Here is a 19,993-nt window from a genome sequence, read left to right as displayed (position 1 = left end):
GTTATTCACATTTTAATTCTTCTCTGTTTACTTAGACAATTGATTTTTAAAGATTTTTGATAGCTGTCCTGGCATTGTGTGACACAACTTTCCCTGAAAAGATCCAACACACATGTCTACTCACACCATACCAGAATCCCACAACAGACAAAAGCATGGGTACCACAAACAACCCAACACACACGTCTACTCACACCATACCAGAATCCCACAACAGGCAAAAGCAAGGGTACTGTTGAAATCGGAGCGGGGGGGGGGGGGGGGGGGGGGGCTGTGTCCTGCCACCCGGCTAGCTTTACCCGAAATAATTACACGGAAACTGTATTCTTTTAAACACTGTTTGGCCCATTATATCTAGCCTTTTCTCGGCTAATTCTCGCACCTGGACTAGCCCATTTCTAATAATCTGTGTAGCCCACGAGGTGGCTTACCAGGGAAGATCTTAACCTGCGACTGTCTGGAGTGGGAGAATCATGGCGACTCACTGACTCAGCTTCTTTCTCCCAGCATTCTGTTCTGTTTACTCCGCCTATCTAAATTTTACCCTATCAGAGGGCCAAGCAGTTTCTTTATTAGTTAACCAATGAAAGCAACAGATTAGAAAAAAAATCACTTCCACATCAGGATACCACAAACAACCCACCTTGATGAACCAGTAAGTTTTACTGAGATGACTTACAAGAGCAGAAATGGCTCAGACAGTTGCATCACCAAGGCCCCTCCTTGCATGTGTGACAGCTCACAAAAGTTGGGAACCTGGAGCGCAGCTTGCAGGCAACTCATCAAGTTAGAGAATGTCCTTTCCAGGAGACTGTTTTAAGCTTCTTCCGGGAAGCTCTGCTGGTGTCTGCTTCTCCAGTGCTGCTGATCGAGTCTCAGAGTCTTCTTTGCAGCTCAGGTTCACTTAGATTGAAAGGGACTCTCAGCTTTGATTGCTTACTTTGGCAGGGAGGAGTCTAATACGTCTGGTCAGTTTCAGGAACTTCTTGAAGCTCTTTTGAGTTGTTTACCTTCATGCTTACAGAGTTTCCCTGCAGGATGGAATGTTTCTGTTCTCAGAGGAAACTGTTACACAACCTGTTATTACTTTCTTGTTGTTGTGATAATTGCCCTAACCAAAAAGAACTTGGGAAGGAAAGGGTTTAGTCCAAACATAGTCGTCATTATTGTGGAAAGCCAGGTTGGAGCATAAGGAAGGAGCCTGGGGCATGCCCCGAAACCGAAACAGAGACCACCGCTGGAGTGCTCCTTCAGGGCTTGCTCCTCAGGCTTGCTCAGTTTCCTTACCTGCCCAAGAGTGAAACCACCCTCAGTAACAAACAGTATTATAGAAAATGCCCTTCAGACAAGCGTAAGGACAATGGAGGAAAATTTTTAACGGGGTTCTGCCTTCCTAGGTAACTATAGTTAATGTCAAGTTGATAAAAACTAATCAGCCCATTATGTTGTTATCTTCCACATTTGTAATCGCTCCAAATCCCTCAAACTGGATTAGTTTATTGTATCTCAGTTAACTGAAAGTCCACACGTAGGATAAATTTCAGAAATACGATAATCTCATCTCCTATCCCCCGTGTTAAAAGCCTGCTGTCACTCTGCTCTGTGATCTTGTTAGTTTTGTAATTCAACGTTCATCAAGAGTGAACATCATCTCCTTAGATAACGGCGTTTTATAGGAGGCACTATGAGAGCGTATGGAGATTCCCTCCTCTCCCCTCTGCAGGATCATGGTTCCAATTTGGGGCTAACGGGATAGTCACACTTCTCTTGACTCTAGACCACATCCTGCATTAGGCTCTTGAAGGTCTCTCTCTTCCATCTGCATATAGCCACAGTTAAAATGCATCTCTTCTCAGAAGAAAATTCACACCGGGCCCCCTCAGAGGAAGCAGCGAGCTGAAGGAGAGTAACTCTAAGGTAGAAGTGAATCTGGATCTTTTGGAAAAGCTAGCACCCTGGGCCAGCAACAGCGCTCAGCGTCGCGTCACGTGTCTGCAGCAGCAGCGGGATTGGAGGAGCGCATTTTAGCGCTGCGGTCTAGGCACGGACGGTCCCGCCCAGCTGCCAGAGGAGCCGGGTAGCGGAGAGAAGAAGCCGCCAGAAGACCGTGAAGGGGAGGGGGCGGGAGGGGGGTGGGGCAGCCTTAGCCACCCACGGCCTGGAGCCTGGGAGGACGAGGAGCTACGCCAGGCTAACCGCCTCGTCACAACTTGCCCAGACAAGACACACTTTATCTTGCACCCTGGAAGAAGGAGCCGGCCTGCCTCTCCCTGCTCGGCTGCTCCGAGAGCCCCGCCTCTGCGCCAGAAGCAATCCCGGGATCTGGGGCCCCGGCGACGACTCGTGGCTAGCAGCGCCCGGCTTTCGCCCAGGAGCGCGCAGCTGCGGTGAGTCGAGGTCTGGGATGCTCCCGCCGGGCTTCTATAACACAGAGCATCTCTCATGTCTGCTGGCGAAGTCGGGCCTTCTTCCCTCTGCCTGCTGAGATCCGCAACGCTGCGGATCCGCCGCGGCCGTCGGCCTCCAACCATCTTTTGCCTTCTAGGACTCGGCTTTCCGAACCTTTGTCTTTTCTGGTTCATGAGGCCTGACGCACAGCGCGGTGTGCCCAGAACAGGAGTCGCCGCACGGGGCTGGGAACCCAGCCTGGGATGGGGATCAGGGAGCGAGGTGGGGGTGGGGGACAGGAAAGTATGCCCCCTGCCTTCCTGTTCCGGCCATCTTGTGGTCGAGATTCGACCTAGGGGGCTAAGGATGGCTAACCGCAGGTGCCCTGAGCTCCTGTGGTGACCGCCAAGAGGGTAGCTTGGGGCTGCCCTCATCCCTGTGGGGTATGCATGGGGAGCGGGCCACCTTCTCCCGCGTTAAGCTAGAGATCTTTGGAACGCAACAAAGGTTCATCGTTTTAACTGGCCAAAGGGGAAAAAAAATTGGGAGGGATATGGGCCTGGAGCCATTATCTCCCCAACCAAGCACCTAACTCACTTAGCCGTTTTTTTGTTTGGTTAGTTGATTTTGTTTTGGCTTTTTAAATTTATTTTTTAATCCTAGCACATTCCGAATGCCCTTTCCTTTCCCTCGCTACACTAGGTGCTGGAAACAGCGGTGAGCAACACACCTCTCTTATTCCCGCCGATCCCGCCAGCCCAGTGGATGGAGCCCAGAATCCACAAACCTGCCAGGTCGGTGTCCCAGAGCTTCAATAGCTGAGGAAACTGAGGGCCAGGGTCAACAGATGTGTTCTGTACATAGAAGAACCAATCTTTAAAGTATATGTGCTTCCGGCTTTTATGCTAGGCTCCGGTAAGATCTGGTTTTCATACAGCCCCAGAATCTTGTGACTACGTGTGACTACATGGCTTATATATATGAAGTGTGTGTTTCATTTCCTGGACACTTTGCTGTGGGTTTCCTTATACGGAAAGTGTTCAAAATAGTTGGTTACAACTTATCGTCAGGTTAGTAATTGTGAATTGTATTTTCCTTTTTTCTGTTCGTGTATTTGGTTGTTAGGAAAGAAAAAAAAATTCCTGATGGTTGGTCCAAGCAGGGCCTCCCTGGTGGATTGAGGAGGAATGCCTGGCTTTTCCTCAGCGCCTTGATCTCCGCGGGAACCACTGGCAGCCTCCAGAAGACCCCCACGATGAGAGGCCTGGGGTCTGCAGGTCACTGCTAGAACTGTTTAAAGAATGCAGCACCGCCACAAGTTTGTAAGGTAAATCCCGGAGCCCGGTTGCCTTGATACAACGCGGACGGTTGACGTTCGCATCCTTCTTTTTAACTTCAACATTTTGAGAAATGCTTTTGGGATGACAAATTATTGCATACATTGGGCTAGTTATTTGGTTTGTATTTTAACAAGATGTCAAAATTAAGCTGCCAATCCACAGAGGAAGAACAATCCGTCTAAAAAGTATATTTAAAGCAAGACAAATTTTAAAAGGCTGATAAGCATAACTCTATTGTGGTGTAATATAAAAAAGACACTCTTAATTTTAAATGTACAATTCCGTTAACTTTGGTAAACGTATACATCCAGATAACACCGTACCAACATGCAGAATGTTCTATCCCAAATTTCCTTCCCGCCCTTATGCTCTCAATTAACTGTTGCTACACATTCCCCAAATGTGTGGGAAAGGTGTGTGTGTGTATTTCAGATCTCAAAACCCAACGCTAGCATAGGGGTGGAGAGCTAGAAGACCACAGTTAGGAGTTCAAGATTCAGGAGACGTGACCCCACGCATGTTTCAGAGGCTTTCTGGGTCCTGTCTTTTGAGACCAGGGAGGGTGGTGTCAGGGGAGGTGGCAGCCGACAGATGCCCGCTCCCGGAAGATGAGGAGTGTGGTTCTCCGGCTGGTCCAAGAGGTCTCTTGTCCTTCTGGTCCCGCAGGTCCCTGAGCGCATGCTGAACGCGCGTGGGCGGATACGCCTAGTGCTCCAGGTCGGGGCTGGGCGCTGCCATAGCAACGTCCTGGACGCCCAGATCTTAGGCTGCCGCCGCCGCCGCAGCAGGGGTCTGGGCCTTCGGCGGGCTCACGAGGGGAGTGGCGGCGGCGGCCCCGAGGCGGCCCGGGCCAGTAGAGTACACTGCCCCGCCCCTGCAGCGCAAGCTTAGGCGGAGGACTGGCTTGCAAGCATGGTAAGATGCGCGAGGCCAGAGGTGCTTGTCCGGGATGCAGGGCGGGGACGGTGGGGTTCGCTGGGACTCTCAAGCTCTCCTGCCTCCTGCCGCGCTCTCTTCCTCCGCAGCCCTTTCAGAAGCACGTCTATTACCCTCTGGCCAACAGCCCCGAGGGGCCCGACGCCTCTTCCGCAGGCGCGGCCCCCATGGCCTTTGTCCCCCCCAGAGCGGCCTCGGGCCCCCTGCCCTTCTTCCAGTTTCGGCCGCGACTGGAGAGCGTGGACTGGAGGCGGCTGAGCGCCATCGACGTGGACAAGGTGGCCGGCGCCGTGGACGTCCTGACGCTGCAGGAGAACATCATGAATATCACCTTCTGCAAGCTGGAGGACGAGAAGTGCCCACACTGCCAGTCGGGGGTAGACCCAGTGCTGCTGAAGCTGATCCGCCTGGCGCAGCTCACCATCGAATACCTAATGCATTCGCAGGAGTTCCTCACCTCGCAGCTAAACCTGGTGGAGGAAAGGCTGCGCCTGAGCCTGATCGACTACGAGCAGAGTAAGCAGCTGCTCACCAAGCAGGCTGGCGAGATCAAGCTACTTAAGGACGAGTGTAAACGGAGGAAGAAGATGCTGTCCACACAGCAGCTCATGATAGAGGCCAAAGCCAGCTATTACCAGGTAGGAAGCTGAGCCAGACCAGTTCACTTTAGAAGCCCTGACTTCTCCATTCTTCCCAGAGATTTGTTCTTCAGAGGAAACAGATCTAAGCAGAAACACTCGTTTTAATCAACAGAGAAAATGTTTCATTACCTTCTGTAGCCACCAAGGAATTGATTATCAAGTATCTACTATTGCCTGCATAACTTACGATATTGTCCAAATATAGGCTGTTGAACCTGTTTCCTCCTTTACAATAGATGTGAAAAAATCAGTTGTGTACAAATTGCTATTGAGGTTGGCCCCCAGAGGATCTGAAATATGATTCAACATGTGAGGGACCCACCCCCTTTTTTTAAAATTTAAAGTGTTTCCCAAATGACAGAGAAGTCCCAAAGTAGAACCAACAACCTTAGTGGGTCCGTCAGCCAGGCCCCTATTTCCTACATTTGCCATGCTTCTGTTTCTCCTCTGTCTGTGTTTTGTTCCTTCATAAGAGCTGTCTCCCGATGAGTTATATAGACTCCTGATGTATTAATGTGTGCGGTTACCAAGGACAAGAATACTAAGATTAGCATGTAAAGAATTAAACACCTTTGAGTCTAATCATAATCTCTGTTCAAATTAGATGTTGAACCCAGGATAAATACTGCAATTTTGAAATCAGGGTATGGGTTGAGTAACTCTTGCTTTGAACTGCTTAGGACCAGACATCTTTGGAAATTTGGAATATTTGTGTTCACCTAATGAGGTATCTTGGGGCTGGGACTCAAATCTAAATATGTGTTTCTGTGTATGTGCCTGTGTGATCATGTGAGGGTGTCCAAGGAGGCCGGAAAGTGTCAGAGCTCTTGGGACTGGAGTTACAGGTGGTTTGTGAGCCACCTGATGTGATGCTGAGACTCTCTCCTGGGTCCTCTGCAAGAACAGTAAAGGTTCTCCAGCCCACTAGACCCACATCTAAATAGATAATTAAGTGCTATTTTAAATACAGCTTACAGCGATGGCCTGGTGTTGGTTTTACGCAAATATGTTTTGACTGAGACCCATCGCGTAGAGTTGTGTGTGGAGTTTCATACTTGTGGGTAGATGTCTATGCTTTGGAGAATTTTGGATTTAAAGCTTTCAGATTAGGGAGGTTCAATTTGTGCTTCAGTGAAAGAAGGACCAACTCTGATTTTTTTTTTAAAAAAAAGGTCAACCTGTTGGTTGACAGAATTAATGTACTTTTGACACGTGTGAGATGATACTCTTTAAATGGCTTCAAGTGGTCTTCGGAAAATGGGAGCTGAAGTAGGCTTCAGTACTGGAGATGTGGTGAGTCGGGGGCTCAGACCACAGCCATGAAGAGCAAACATTGACACTTCAGGTTATATTTTGGTCAGCAAAACAGTTTAGGGCAAGACACTTGATCTCATTTGTCGTTTGACTTTAGGATATAGTTGAGTTTTTATTAATGAATTAAAATTAATTAATCTAATGCCTAAAAAATAATGCAACCTAGGGCTTTGTCCTTCCTGTGTGTAGGTAGCTAGCCCTCTACTGGAGCGTGGACAAACTACACCGCAGAAGAAAGGCGACTATCTCTTTGCCAGTGTAGCATTGCCAGTGTAGCTAGCCTCAGGAGCCTGTTCCTTCTCCAAGCCGGAGTGCTGAAGGCTTGATCTTGTGCTGGTCTTATGCCGGTGGCCATGGCTGCTGTGGGTTCGTGAATGCAATGGCCTCATCGTTTTACATCTTCTCTACCAGACATTGTTTTTTTTTTTTGTTTTTTTTTTTTTTTTGGTTTTTCAAAACAGGGTTTCTCTGTGGTTTTGGAGCCTGTCCTGGAACTAGCTCTTATAGACCAGGCTGGTCTCGAACTCACAGAGATCCGCCTGCCTCTGCCTCCCGAGTGCTGGGATTAAAGGCGTGTGCCACCACCGCCCGGCTCCAGACATTGTTTCTAAGGAATCTTCCTGACATCGGCGCTAAAGTCTTTCCGCTTTGTCTTCCACGCTTCGTGAGCTGTTTGTCATCTCCCCTCACGTCCATGCCACCACTGCACCACTGGCTGATCTTGTCAGGGTGGTTGCCATGATGACTTGCAGGAGTCACAGCTGGGTAACCCTGCTGATGGCTGTTCTCCCTCAGCAGGGTTCACAGCACCTTACGACACCGTGAAAGCTAACCAGCAGGGGAGAAACTTCATGTTAACCAATGTGGTTTACCCATGTCCTGTAATCAAAGTACAGGTCTTACAATCATGTTCTAGTAGGTAACCAGGAGCACTGGTACTATACTGTATTGTTTTTGGAGTTTCTGGGACTCCCGCAGCAACCCTATAGAGTATTCCCACGCCTGTCACTGGGTTTTCATTTGGTAACCTAAGGCTTCTTGGAGGGGCGTTATCCTTCTGTGTAGGATAACTAGATAAACACCAGCTGTAGAATGGTGCTACTATGTATACACAATGGAGTTTTAGGTACCAGTAGAGAAATATAAAATTATGAACTTTGTAGATAAATTGATCAGTATAATTTTATTTTAGTAGTCCAGACCCAGAAGAATAAATACAAGTTCTTTCTCATATGTGGATCATAAAATTGAGTCTTAGATTTGTGTGTTTATGGTGGGGTACCTGTAGAAGTCAGGAAACTAGAAAGAGAGGCCGTTGGGAGAGGAGAGGAAAGTGAGGAGCATAGTGTAGTAGAACACAGGTAGTGTGGTGGGCACGGAAAAGGAAGGATACGTGGGGAAAGTTCCCCAGTGTGAGTATACACTTACACACACACACACACACACACACACTTCATTTTTTCAATTAGAGAAGATTCATTTATTGGCCAAGCACTCCTCATGGCCTTCCCCTACCTGCCAGGATTGTGATACTCTGGAGATTCTGATTCCCGAGGTGTGGAGTGAGAAACGCCCCCTGTTAGGGAACAGCCACACCTTTCTGATGCTGCTGGCTTGGGGGAGGAGTCAACAGAGTCAGAATCCTGCTGGGCAAAGTGAGTCAAATGACTCTGTCTGTCCTCAGGCTTCACAGGGAAACGTGGCTCCAGGTGGACCGAGCTTTCTCTCGTCTCTTCCTCCTTCCCCCCTCCTCTCTCTCTTTCCCTCACAGTCTACCACACCTTCAATGTCAGATAAACGTGCTGAGGGCCTGTTTGCATGTTCAGATTGTAAGAAATTCCATGACATGGAAAAGCGCAGTCGGGTCTTAGACATAATCAAGAGAGTGGGAGTCACTTCTCTGCTGGTGAATGTGTTCCATCCTGTGGCCTCTTTCGTGTGGCCTGACTGACAGTGTGCATCCAGGTCCCATGCCTCTGCTCACACAGAGAACAGCAATGGAGACGCTCTCTAGGGAATGAGTAGGTTCAAATCCCAGACGGATTCGTCTTTGGGCCACCAACTCACAAAAAATGATGGGGAGACATTAATTATGAAAGCTCAACTTCAGCTTAGGCTTATCCTACTAGCTCTTTTAACTTAACCCCATATTTTAAATCTCTTCTTTCATGTGGCTCAGTTGCCTTTACTCTGTCCTCTCCATCCTGCTTCCTCTGTCTTGCAGCTCCACTTCTTCCCAGAGCTCTTTCTGTCCAGAAGTCCCGCCTATACCTCCTGCCTAGCTGTTGGTCATTTGACATTTTATTAAACCAGTCACAGTGAAATACCTTCACATAGTGTAAAGGAATATTCCACAGCACGCCTCTACTGCTGTTGCAACTGCTAGGCCTTAGCAAATTGCTCAGCTCCTATGTAGATGAATGTCTGCTCTGTGGAACGGGAATGTTGTCGTCCCCGCATCTTAGCCATTGCTAATGGCGCTCGTGTGGCCTCTCTTAACATACAGCTAATTGTTGTTGTAGCCAAAACCTGAGAGAGAGGTGGGGAAGCCCTATAGCCGACAAAACAAACACCATAGCTGATTTATTACAAGATGAGAAAAGTCACGTGACTTCCAGCATGTTGATGTTTCCTTACCTCTGCAGACAAAGTCCAGAAGCCCTGGGCTCTTTGCAAAGAGACTGGGCAAACCACGTGATCCAGGTCATCTTCAGTAATCCTGATCTCATTCCTTTATCCCTTTCTTTGTCTCCATGTTCTTTTGATTCAAGAAATCTCGGGAATCGTGTAGTAGAAATGAAATATTCCAGGATGTCCACTTCTTGAAGGCCTTTTCCCACAGAATGTGCGTGTGATGTGTGGTGTGCAGCCAGGATGTGTAAAAGGGTTACAATGGCAATCCACACTGCCTTTGCCCTCAATATTTTATCATGTAGAATTTACAATATACAGAAAAAACAAAATGTGAATATTCATATGTAGAAGATTTAAAAAGAGAAGTCGATAAGAACGAACAGTGAACTAACCTAAGCATGGAAAGAACACATAGACCAGTGTAACTGACACGTTTACCCATCTTCAAAATGTAGTGCGTGCTAGGGTTTTGCTGTATTTCCATCCTCTATGTTGGGGAAACTTTAAGATTAAACAAAAAGATATATTTTCCATTATTTTTGTATAAAATTTTATTAACTTTAAGAATTTTAATAACTTTTTAAAATCATATTCACCTCCTCCAGCTCCTGCCAGATCTGTCCCCACTAACCTCATGTCCTCTGTAAAATAGCAAAAAAAAAAAAACCTGTGGTGTCCAGTTTGTCCTATCCGCATACTCTTGGGTGTGGGGTCATCCCCTGGAGTATGACCAATTCCCAGAGGCCATACTCTTATTTTTTTAAATAGTTTCCCTCCATCCATTTCCAGAGGAAATATTGTGTCCTTGTATTCTCCTTCATGTCTGTTGTATACCATGTACCTTTGAAAAGTCTTCACAGTTGTATATATTCATAGGAGAGTGTTTGTAGGTTTCAGACACTCCAGACACATCTACAAACACGTCCACATATGTGTGTATACCTGTATTAGCTACTAGGTCTGCCGTGACAAATACCATCAATTAGATGGCTTAAGTAACAGAAATTTATTTTCACGATATTTGGAAGCTGGGAATCCTACATCAAGATGTTAGCAGGGCTGATGTCTGGTGTGGTCTACCAGCCTACCATGAGCAATTCAGTGGCAATAGGATGGAAGTCGACGTAATAGAAACATCAGTAGGGCTTCCATATGTTACCAGAGGAGATGCTTCAGCTGTCAGGAGATGTATTCCCTTGACTTGTTTCAGCTTGGGAAGGGTGTTCTTACCTTACCTTTGCCCTTTGGGTTAGCGTCTCTAGCCAGCTTCTTTATCTTTTAGGAGAAGCTGCCAAGGTCATGCTTCAAGGTCCCTGGTTTTTACTGCAGGTAGATGGAGAATCTCGCTGCAGACACTTGACTGTGTTGCTTTCTTTCCAGTGCCACTTCTGTGACAAGGCCTTCATGAACCAAGCTTTCCTACAAAGCCACATTCAGCGCCGCCACACTGCAGAGTCCCACCTTGGTAAGGCATGAACTCCGTCAGAGTTACATTCCCTCTGCTGCCTTGTTCCTTTCTCAGTGAGTCATGGTCCGGTGCATTTCTCGGTCCTTTTAAAAGAAAGTCTCACAGGCTGTAAAGGAGTAAATCCCATGTGTAAGTTCTCAGTGCCCTGATGCCGAGGACGCAGTGTGAGCACGCTGGAGAAATCCCACTTCGAGTCTTGCGGGCAAATGGAGAGCCAAAGTGACACTGGAACCAGGGCGCTGGTTTCCGAGTGCCAGATCCAAAGAACGTATCCAAGGCTATGAAGGACAGAGACAGGGAGAATCATCCCAGGCAGGCTTTGGAGGCCTCTCTGAGGAAGCGATTTCTATCCAGAGAGCAGAGTCCTAAAGGAGTTGCGGTCTGGTGAGATCTCGGGACTAGAGCATCCGAGGTTCACGGACCGCTGATAGTGGGGGCGGGAGGAGAGGCTGCACGGTGTGTCTAGAGAACAGGAGTGGGGTGAGTAAGGCCACGGCAGGTGGGGAGGCTGGAGGCTTGGGGGAACTGATCTCAGGAGGAGACGAAGGCCCTGGCCTATGGGTTATGGGGGTACAGTGGGAAGACGTGGGGTGACTCCTTCGTTGGGAGAATGATGACAGAGAGCATCCTAGCTGCGGGTGAATCGCCCGCAGGGGCAATAGTGGCAGCTGGTAGAAGAGGGAGGAGGTGCCTAGAAGTCCACGCGAGAAGAGGAGGAAGCCGAGACGGGAATGGTTGCAGGGCAGAGGGAGAGAAGAACGTGCCGGACACAGAGCCTACGGTTATGACTTGAGGAGGAAGCAAGAGATGAAGCACAGACCTGCTCCTATGTAGGAGAACGCTTTCTGTGCTGGAGGGTGAGGGGTGGGAAGACGGTTCAAAGAAGGCGGAGGCAGGAGAGTTTGTGTTGGCCACACGTACATTTGCATCACACGTGCAAGAGACACGCAAGTCACACAGCGGATGCTTGCAGATGGAGACCCGGGGTAGAGAGAGGGATCTGGAAGGACCCTGGAGGACGGGGGCTGGTTGGAGCCTTCTAGTTAGAGGTCAGAAGACCCAAGGCCTCTGCTAGATCTCCCAACATTGTTCCTCAAGAAAGGCAGGCAGACGGTCCTGTGAGGGTGACCTATGGAGTGTGCTGTCTTGAACAGCAAGAGGAAAAGTGTTCCTAGAAGGTGGCAGAGCTCAAATATATCATTGTTCCTGAAGCTAAGAGTGGAATGCTGATGGGGAACTGACTGCTGCCACACAGTGGTTGGCCTTGGCATTGCAGGTCGGTCTGAGTGTGTGCTGGGAAGGGAAGCAGGAGACCCGAGACAGCACCTTGATTGAAATGTGGAGACAAGAGAAAATCATCTTATATTGGCATTAATGTGTCTGGGTGCTGATGGGAAGTAGCCAGAAAGCAGAGATAGAAGTAGGTAGCAATAAAGACAGAAATGGGAGAGGGTCCTGTGGAGAGGGTTCTCTGGTTTATCAAGGACTCGGTCTTCCCACTGTTTGAATGCTCTCAAAGCACGGCTGGTCTCCTCCTCCAGCAGGGCAGGCGTGTTTTCAGTAGATGCCCTGGTTTCCTTCACTCGGGGCCGGTCTGTTTCTCGTCCTGCCCGCGGTGCTTTGTAGCCGAGGCAGAACAGAAAGCAGAAATTTCCATTATAAACCACGGGCTGCTGAGCGAGTAAGCAGTGTCACTGGACGCACGCGAATGTTGAACTCTTCTTAAGTGGCCTGCCGCTCTTCCGTGTGAACTGACCTCTCTCTCTGTTTCAGTTTCTTCTTGTTCTCATACTCGTGTCAGAGGGCGTTTCAGGCTCTGAGATGAGTATTGTCTCTTCAGGTCATCTCTGAGGTTCTGACTTTCTGCTTTGGTTTCCATCCCTTTCATGTCTGCACCCACAGCACATGTAAACCCATTCAGTCATGTGTGCATCCTCATGTAAGTACATGGACATCATACGTACTCCTCCCTTCATGCCTTGCTGCCTTGGACAACCTTCCAGTCTTTCGCTTTTGCCTTAGTTGACAGATGACTACCCAAGTCCGCATCTTGAGTCCCCAGCCTTTATATGACCAATGACAGGGCCTTTAGGACAATTGGGAGGGAGCCCAAATGTCGACGGTGTGGTACTTGCAGGCGAAGCCTTTGCTCCTCTGCTCTGAGTGGGATGGACTTGTCTGAAGAGTCCAGAGTCCTAGCGACCAGGACTGCTCCCTGAACAGCGTTCGTATGCTGTCCCTGTGAATAAGCTGTAGTACAGCGAGTGGCTGACAGAAGTCACTAAAATTAATGAAGTGTCTGGTCACATGAAGGGCTCCCGCTAAAGTGCAGGCCTGGGCTCATAGCATACACTAGATAATAGTGATCCGAGCGGGAGCTGTGTCTTATCCACACAGCTGTGCCCTGTAAGGTTTTAGGTGAATTCACAAGAAACTAGGTTTTCCAGATTCTAACTAGACTTTCTGTCACCACAGAGTATGATACGAAGGCCCAGACCGACAGGCTCCAGAAGGAGGTTGAAATGTTGAAGGAACAGCTGCAGCTCACCAGGTCTCAACTGGAGTCTTCCCAGCATGCCCATGCAGTCCGGTTCTCTAAGGTAGGATGCGGAGTTCTCTATGGGAGATGATGTAACCACTAGGAGTTTAAAAGACGCAAGGACACGGGGATACTGGCGTGTGCGTGCGTGTGTGGGTGCGTGTGTGTGTGTGTGTGTGTGTAGGCCAGGGCCCTTATTCCTTTGAGGTTTTTCACTGAACCTGGAGCAAGACTTGGATGCCCTCAAGCCTCAGCCATCCTCCTGTCCCTCACGTCCACAGCACTGGAGTTATAGCCTTATGTGTGGCCACCCTGGCTTCATAGGTGTGTGTTAGGGATTTGAACTCAGAACCTCATGCTTGCGCAGCCAGCCCTGTTCACCTCCAAGCCGTATCGTCAGTCTCCAAATGTGGTTTCTGGTTTTGTTTTTTATTTACATGTATTTACTGAGAACGTATGTGAATGGGCATGTGGAAGCCAGAGGACAGATGCTGCACTTGGTTCTTTCCTTCCACCTCGTGAGTCTTGGGATCAAATTCAAGTTGTCAGGCTTGGCGCCAAGTACCCTTACTCCGCGATCCTTCTCACTCGCCTGCACCCCAGCCCTGTTTCAATTAGGAAGGATCTTTGTGTATAGACCCTACTGTTTTGGGAAGCGTCTACTGGTCTCCCACAGAGAAGACAGACTGGAGCTCCAGTTGGTTTTAGAATTTGCGGCTCTGTTTCATCCCAGAGCCTTTATTGACACATATGAAAATGATTTCAGGAATATGAAATGCAGAAGTCGAAAGAAGATGACTTCCTGAAGTTGTTTGAGAGATGGAAAGAGGAGGAGAAGGAGAAGTTGCTCAACGAAATGGAAAAGGTCAAGGAGATGTTCATGAAGGAATTTAAAGAACTAACTTCTAAGAATTCGGCATTAGAATACGTGAGTATTGATCATAGACCTTCTCATAGTATTGCTCGCTTTCAGACAGTGTTAGCATGGCGTCATGGCAGACGGTCAGATATCTCATCCTGCCAGGTAGGCACGGCCCCTCCTACCAGGGAGCCTGCAGCACGCAGGAGGCAGAGCGGGTGAACGGGATTGTTTTGTTATAGGGCAGTCCGTACAGGCTCTAGTACAGAACACTTGGGGATGCGTTTGTTCAGCTCCCAGAAACTCTGTTCGTTCTTTATGTGGTTAGCTTTAAATAGCCTTAAACCACAAACCCTTCTCCAAATTCTAGAATGTTCCAAGTAGTGGGTGGAAAGGCCGACACAGATCACCAAAGTGTGTGTGGGGGGGAGGTGCTTGTCTAGCCCGCTCCTCTCTCTGCACCTGTCCTATTGGGGGGGAGGTGCTTGTCTAGCCCGCTCCTCTCTCTGCACCTGTCCTATGAAGAGGATTCGGTCTCTACAGTGAGCAGGGTATGGCAGGGGTCTCTGTGCCAGGTGGGAACGGACGTGTGTGATAGAATCACTTTCTCGGGTCAGAACCTTCATCTTCAGGGCCTGGCCATCCAGTTCTTTGGCTCTGAAACCTCCTAGAGAAAGGGGAGGGCGCTGAGGGCGATCCTTAGGCTCCCTCTAGGGGCCGCACGTCTTAGAAACAAAACTAATGGCTACCTTGGAACAAAGCCAAATCCTTTCCCATTCCTTTCCTGCTCAAGGTCTCGTCCAACACTGTGTGACAGCTAGTCACGTTGTCTCCTTGGGCTTTCCTTCGTCTGTTGCAGTGTTTCCGTCTTACTATAGATGAGCCTAATCATTTACAGAAGCGCTGCTGGGGCTTTCTCCTGACTAGTCTGAGTTCCTGTGGGCAGGGGCTCGGAGACAACGTGTCAGTTCATCACACCATCGTCCATAGGCACCCGTGGTCCTCACCGTCTGTGGCTTTTCACTTTGGCCTTACCGTAGTGTTGGTGGGAACATGCTTCTGCACTGAAAAACTCCTTTGCATTGAGTGGTTGCTGTGATCACACAGAGGGTAGACTCCCACCCTTCCATTTTCTGATGGTAACTTTATTGCCTCTTGCTGTCTGCACTGGTTTTTTTACTTCTTCTTCTTTTTCTATTGTTAACGTTGAGAAAATTAGAAGTCTAGTCCTAGTGAATTTCTTACTATGGTCCCCTGGATGGTTGACCTTCCATTACAGTCTTAGCTTCTTAGAACTAGCTGTCACGAGGGTGTGGTGATATACCCCAGGAGTCCTGCACTAAAGAGACTGAGACGGGATCAGCAAGAGTTCAAGGCCAGCTTGAGCAGCAAAGCCAGATCTGCCTCAAAACAAACAAACAGAAAGAGACAGGTATACCCAGTTCCTCTCACAAATGTAGTGTTTTTGTTAAAAATGTAAAGACCCATTGTCAAAGGCCAGAAAGTTGGTTTGGGACCAGAGAGGTAGCTCAGCGAGTAAAGCATTTGCTGTGTAAGACTGCTGCTGACCCAGGTTTTGGGGGGATGGCTGACCCATGCTCGGTCCCCCAAATCCACATGAAGGTAGAAAGAAAGGGCAGACTCCACAGCTGTCCTCTGAGAGCCATGCACACTGTGGCATGTCCTACCCCCCTCCAAGAGTAAACCATTTTTTAATAATGAGTTTAGTTTTTCCTTTCTGTTTTTTAAACCTGTATGCACTCTGGAAAGAAATGTCAAAGATCAGAGAGAGGTAGAAACAAGAGGAAGCATGGGACAGGCAGGAGAACTGTGTGGGAGTGTTTGTTTGGAAGGGCGTTCAAGTTGAACGTGGCTTTGTGCTCGCGAGCTTTGTCACTGTCTGTTAGATAAATGTGTAGCGTATCTACCAGTGACTCTTTTTCCCCATTTACAGCAATTGTTAGAAATACAGAAGTCCAATATGAAGTTCAAGTCCAACATCGGCTCCTTAAGAGACGCTCATGAGTGTAAGGAAGATCACCTCCCGAGTCCCCAGGATCTCCAGAACATGCTTCAGCTCCTGGAAGGCCAGGTATGGCGCGGCCAAGTATGGCATGGCTGGTGACCGCAGGCACAGCTTACAACATTCACTTGGTTGCTTCTGCTTGCATCTGCACGAGGTTATTGTGCAGTGTGTGTACAGGCCCGAAGGAGGGCACTGGATCCCAAGGAACTGGAGTCGCAGGTAGTCTTCATCCAGAAAGGGGACACTGAGCTCAGGTGCCCTGCAAGTGCAGTCAGCACTCTTCACCAGTGTTTTTTCCTTAGTGAGTTTGTTCACACCAAATGTGTTTGTTTGTTTATTTTTCCCTTGTATCTCGACACATGCCTAACTCAGAGTAGGTGTTGGTTCATAGGTGTGACTATAAAACAGCAGAAATTTTTCAGTTTTAACTATGAAATTGTCAGTCTGGACTTGTGTCCTTAGTCAGTTCGCCTTGCTGTTTAATGTCTTTCCTCTTGCGGGTGTACATCTCGCTTTTTAAAAACTGCATATTGAAGCTTCAAACTTAGTTGACGTATAGCACTGCATTGGCAAACTGATACCTTTTGTGTATTTTATTCTCATTTGGAAGTCAGACTCCATAATCACTCTATAAAAGTTATTTTATCTCAGTGGTTTATGGAAAGCAATTAAAAATTAAAAGGGGTAAGGATCTAGGTAAGTGGTACAGCCTGTGTGAGGCCTCACATTCAATGTCCACTCTATGTTGGGGGGAGTTATAACCTGTGAATTCTATAATAATAATTTTAAAAGCCTTCGAGTCACTGAGCCTACTCACAGGGTAAAGGTTTTTGCCAACCAAGCTTGATGACCTAGGTTCAACCCCCGGGACCCACATGGGAAAGGAATAAACCGACTCTCATTGGTTGTCTTCAGACCTTCACTTGTGTGCAGTGTCAATGCTTGACCTTGCATGTACCCACACAGACGCATACATGTACACACAGACGCATACATGTACATACACAGATGCATACATGTACACACAGACGCATACATGTACACACAGACGCATACATGTACATACACAGATGCATACATGTACACACAGACGCATACATGTACACACAGACGCATACATGTACATACACAGACGCATACATGTACACACAGACGCATACATGTACACACAGACGCATACATGTACACACAGACGCATACATGTACACACAGAGATGCATACATGTACACACAGACGCATACATGTACACACACAGATGCATACATGTACATACACAGACGCATACATGTACATACACAGACGCATACATGTACATACACAGACGCATACATGTACATACACATATGCATGCATGTACACACAGATGCATACATGTACACACAGATGCATACATGTACACACAGAGACGCATACATGTACACACAGGTGCATACATGTGTACACACAGACGCATACATGTACACACACAGACGCATACATGTACATACACAGACGCATACATGTACACACAGACGCATACATGTACATACAGATGCATACATGTAATACATGTACACACAGAGACGCATACATGTACATACACAGATGCATACATGTACACACAGAGACGCATACATGTACACACAGATGCATACATGTACACACAGATGCATACATGTACGCACAACAAATAAACATAACACTTTAAGAAAGATAAACCTATGAAATTTTTAAATGGTAAGAGCATTTTGAAATATGATTGCCGTTTCTTGTTTTGATGCTACATTGTGTCTGCCTCCCTTCAATGTACCTTCTCCATCACAGCTGGCTATGCATGTCATCATCCTATCTACCTTTAACCTTTCGGTGACACCACCTCCCTGCGTCCCCGGCGTCCTGCCCCAGCTAGCAACAAGGCCTTGTTTCCCACCGGACTTTAAAATTTGCAGTGATGATCTTCCCTCTGCCCCAGGGTCCTCTTTCTACAACAGTGGTTCTCAGCCTGGGGGTTGCAAGCCCTTGGGTTGCAAGCGACCCTTTTGCAAGGGGCTGCCTAAGACCATCAGCATATCAGACGTTTACATTATGTTTCATAGCAGTATCAGAACTACAGTTATGGAGTAGCCATGGAAATAATTTTATTGTTGGGAGCTGCCACCACACTAGGAACTGTGTTAAAGGGTCACAGCCTTAGGAAGGTTGAGAACCACTGCTCTAGACCATGACTCCCCGTTGCCCACCATGGCCCTGTTGCCCTTTTCTGCTGGCTGGGACCTTTCTGCTTTTAAGATCTGCCTCACATTTATCCCCCAGGATCACTGGAACACTACTCACGGGGTTTTCCCGAGTCTCCTCTAGACTCTAGTGTTTGTTTGATCAGAACTTAGTTATACACATTCAACAGGAGCTCCGGCATCACCGTGTCCACCCCTTCCTTGCCCATACAGAGCTGGGGGTGTCCTTCAAATCCTCCACGTTGCCAGTGGTTGCTCAGTCAGTTCCTGAGCATGCGTAGAAAACTGGAAGATGGCCTACTCTGTTGACATTTGCTTTCCACTGATATACTGTCCTCCATGAGCTGACTTGCCCTGATATACTGTCTTCCATGAGCTGACTTGCCTGTCAGTAAGACCCAGAAACCTTAGTGCTTTGCCCCCTGCTCCCCAGTCATTGGAAAGGAAAGGACCTCAATTGAGAAATTGCCTCATAAGATCCAGCTGTAGACAAACTGTAGGAGTTTGTCTTAATTTGTGATCATGGGCAGAGTGGGGGCTCCAGCCCATGGTGGGTAATGCCATCCCTGGGAAGGCGGTCCTGGTTCTATAAGAAAGCAGGCTGAGCAAGCCATTGGGGAGCAAGCCATTGGGGAGCAAGCCAGTAAGCAGCACTGCTTCATGGCCTCTGCATCAGCTGCTACAGACGACCCACTCTTTTCTCTCCTCCAGGCGAGCAAGTGGACAAATCGATTTCAAGTTCTCAGTGAGGATCACAGCAAGGAGAAGGGACAGGTAAGACTGAGAATCCAGGAGCCCCATCTGGTCAGCTCCCCATCTCGTCTCTCCAGGGCTGAGAATCCAGGAGCACCATCTGATCAGCTCCCCTGCTGAGTCTCTCCTGCTGAGGATGGAATCAGGGCCTCAAGCATGCTTAGGCACATCACACACATGCACACATTGGCCATTTTGTTTTGGGTTTTTTGTTTGTTTGTTTTTCGAGACAGGGTTTTTCTGTGGCTTTGGAACCTATCCTGGAACTAGCTCTGTAGACCAGGCTGGTCTCGAACTCCCAGAGATCCGCCTGCTTCTGCCTCCTGAGTGCTGGGATTAAAGGCGTGCGCCACCATCGCCCGGCAGCACATTGGCCATTTTGAAAAGAATTTCTAATTAACTCAATAATGAAGGTAGTATTTCCTACTTAACATTTCTGGAGAAATGTGTAAAATAATACCTAGAATTATTTATAACTTTAATACAAAATTAACCGCTGCTACTCCTTTGTAAGTTTCTCTTCAATTTTCTCTCTATAAGTGCTGCACGTCTTTTTGCAGACGATTTTCTTTGTCCTCCGAGACTCTCACACACAGATCCAGTGTATTTTGACCTCACTCATCCCTGACTCCACCCCCAGCTCATTCTGGTGGTGGGCTTCACCACTGTGTCCCCTCCTCCTCCTCACTTCATGTCTCCTTTCTACAGTCTGTTCCAAAAACAACCCGCTGACTCCAGTAGTGTTGCCCTTGTGCACACGGTTCTAGGGCCACCCACTGGGCACGCGCACCCTCCCAGGGGCCACACCATTGATGAGAAGTGGCTCTGTCCCTTCCAGCAGCTCCTCCGCTCCAGATGGGGCTTCATGAGCTTCTTCCCTG

General features: G+C 48.1%; 1 protein-coding gene across 4 annotated transcripts in view; it reads left to right on the top strand.

Annotated features, from left to right (window-relative positions):
- Positions 1–2,127: 2,127 nt before the first annotated feature.
- The window catches only part of Dzip1 (DAZ interacting zinc finger protein 1), a 48,157-nt gene continuing 30,291 nt past the window's right edge, over positions 2,128–19,993 (top strand). For 2 of the 4 annotated variants that reach the window (XR_005975781.1, XM_041666790.1), the window contains exons 1-10: positions 2,128–2,387; positions 3,091–3,182; positions 3,514–3,715; positions 4,395–4,643; positions 4,754–5,302; positions 10,634–10,718; positions 13,197–13,321; positions 14,027–14,188; positions 16,074–16,211; positions 19,071–19,133. Coding sequence is in view for 1 of the 4 variants with exons in the window: in XM_041666790.1 (XP_041522724.1) it covers positions 4,641–4,643; positions 4,754–5,302; positions 10,634–10,718; positions 13,197–13,321; positions 14,027–14,188; positions 16,074–16,211; positions 19,071–19,133 (1,125 nt within the window). In the remaining 3 variants the exon portion in view is untranslated. The remainder of the gene's footprint in view (positions 2,388–3,090; positions 3,183–3,513; positions 3,716–4,394; positions 4,644–4,753; positions 5,303–10,633; positions 10,719–13,196; positions 13,322–14,026; positions 14,189–16,073; positions 16,212–19,070; positions 19,134–19,993) is intronic. The other 2 variants (XR_005975782.1, XR_005975783.1) reach the window with 2 other exon arrangements.

This window comes from Microtus oregoni, unplaced genomic scaffold, assembly GCF_018167655.1.
Source record: "Microtus oregoni isolate MIOR12 unplaced genomic scaffold, Mior012 000001F_ref0000356, whole genome shotgun sequence".
Classification (NCBI taxonomy): domain Eukaryota; kingdom Metazoa; phylum Chordata; class Mammalia; order Rodentia; family Cricetidae; genus Microtus; species Microtus oregoni.
This window is presented reverse-complemented; position numbering and strand designations above follow the sequence as displayed.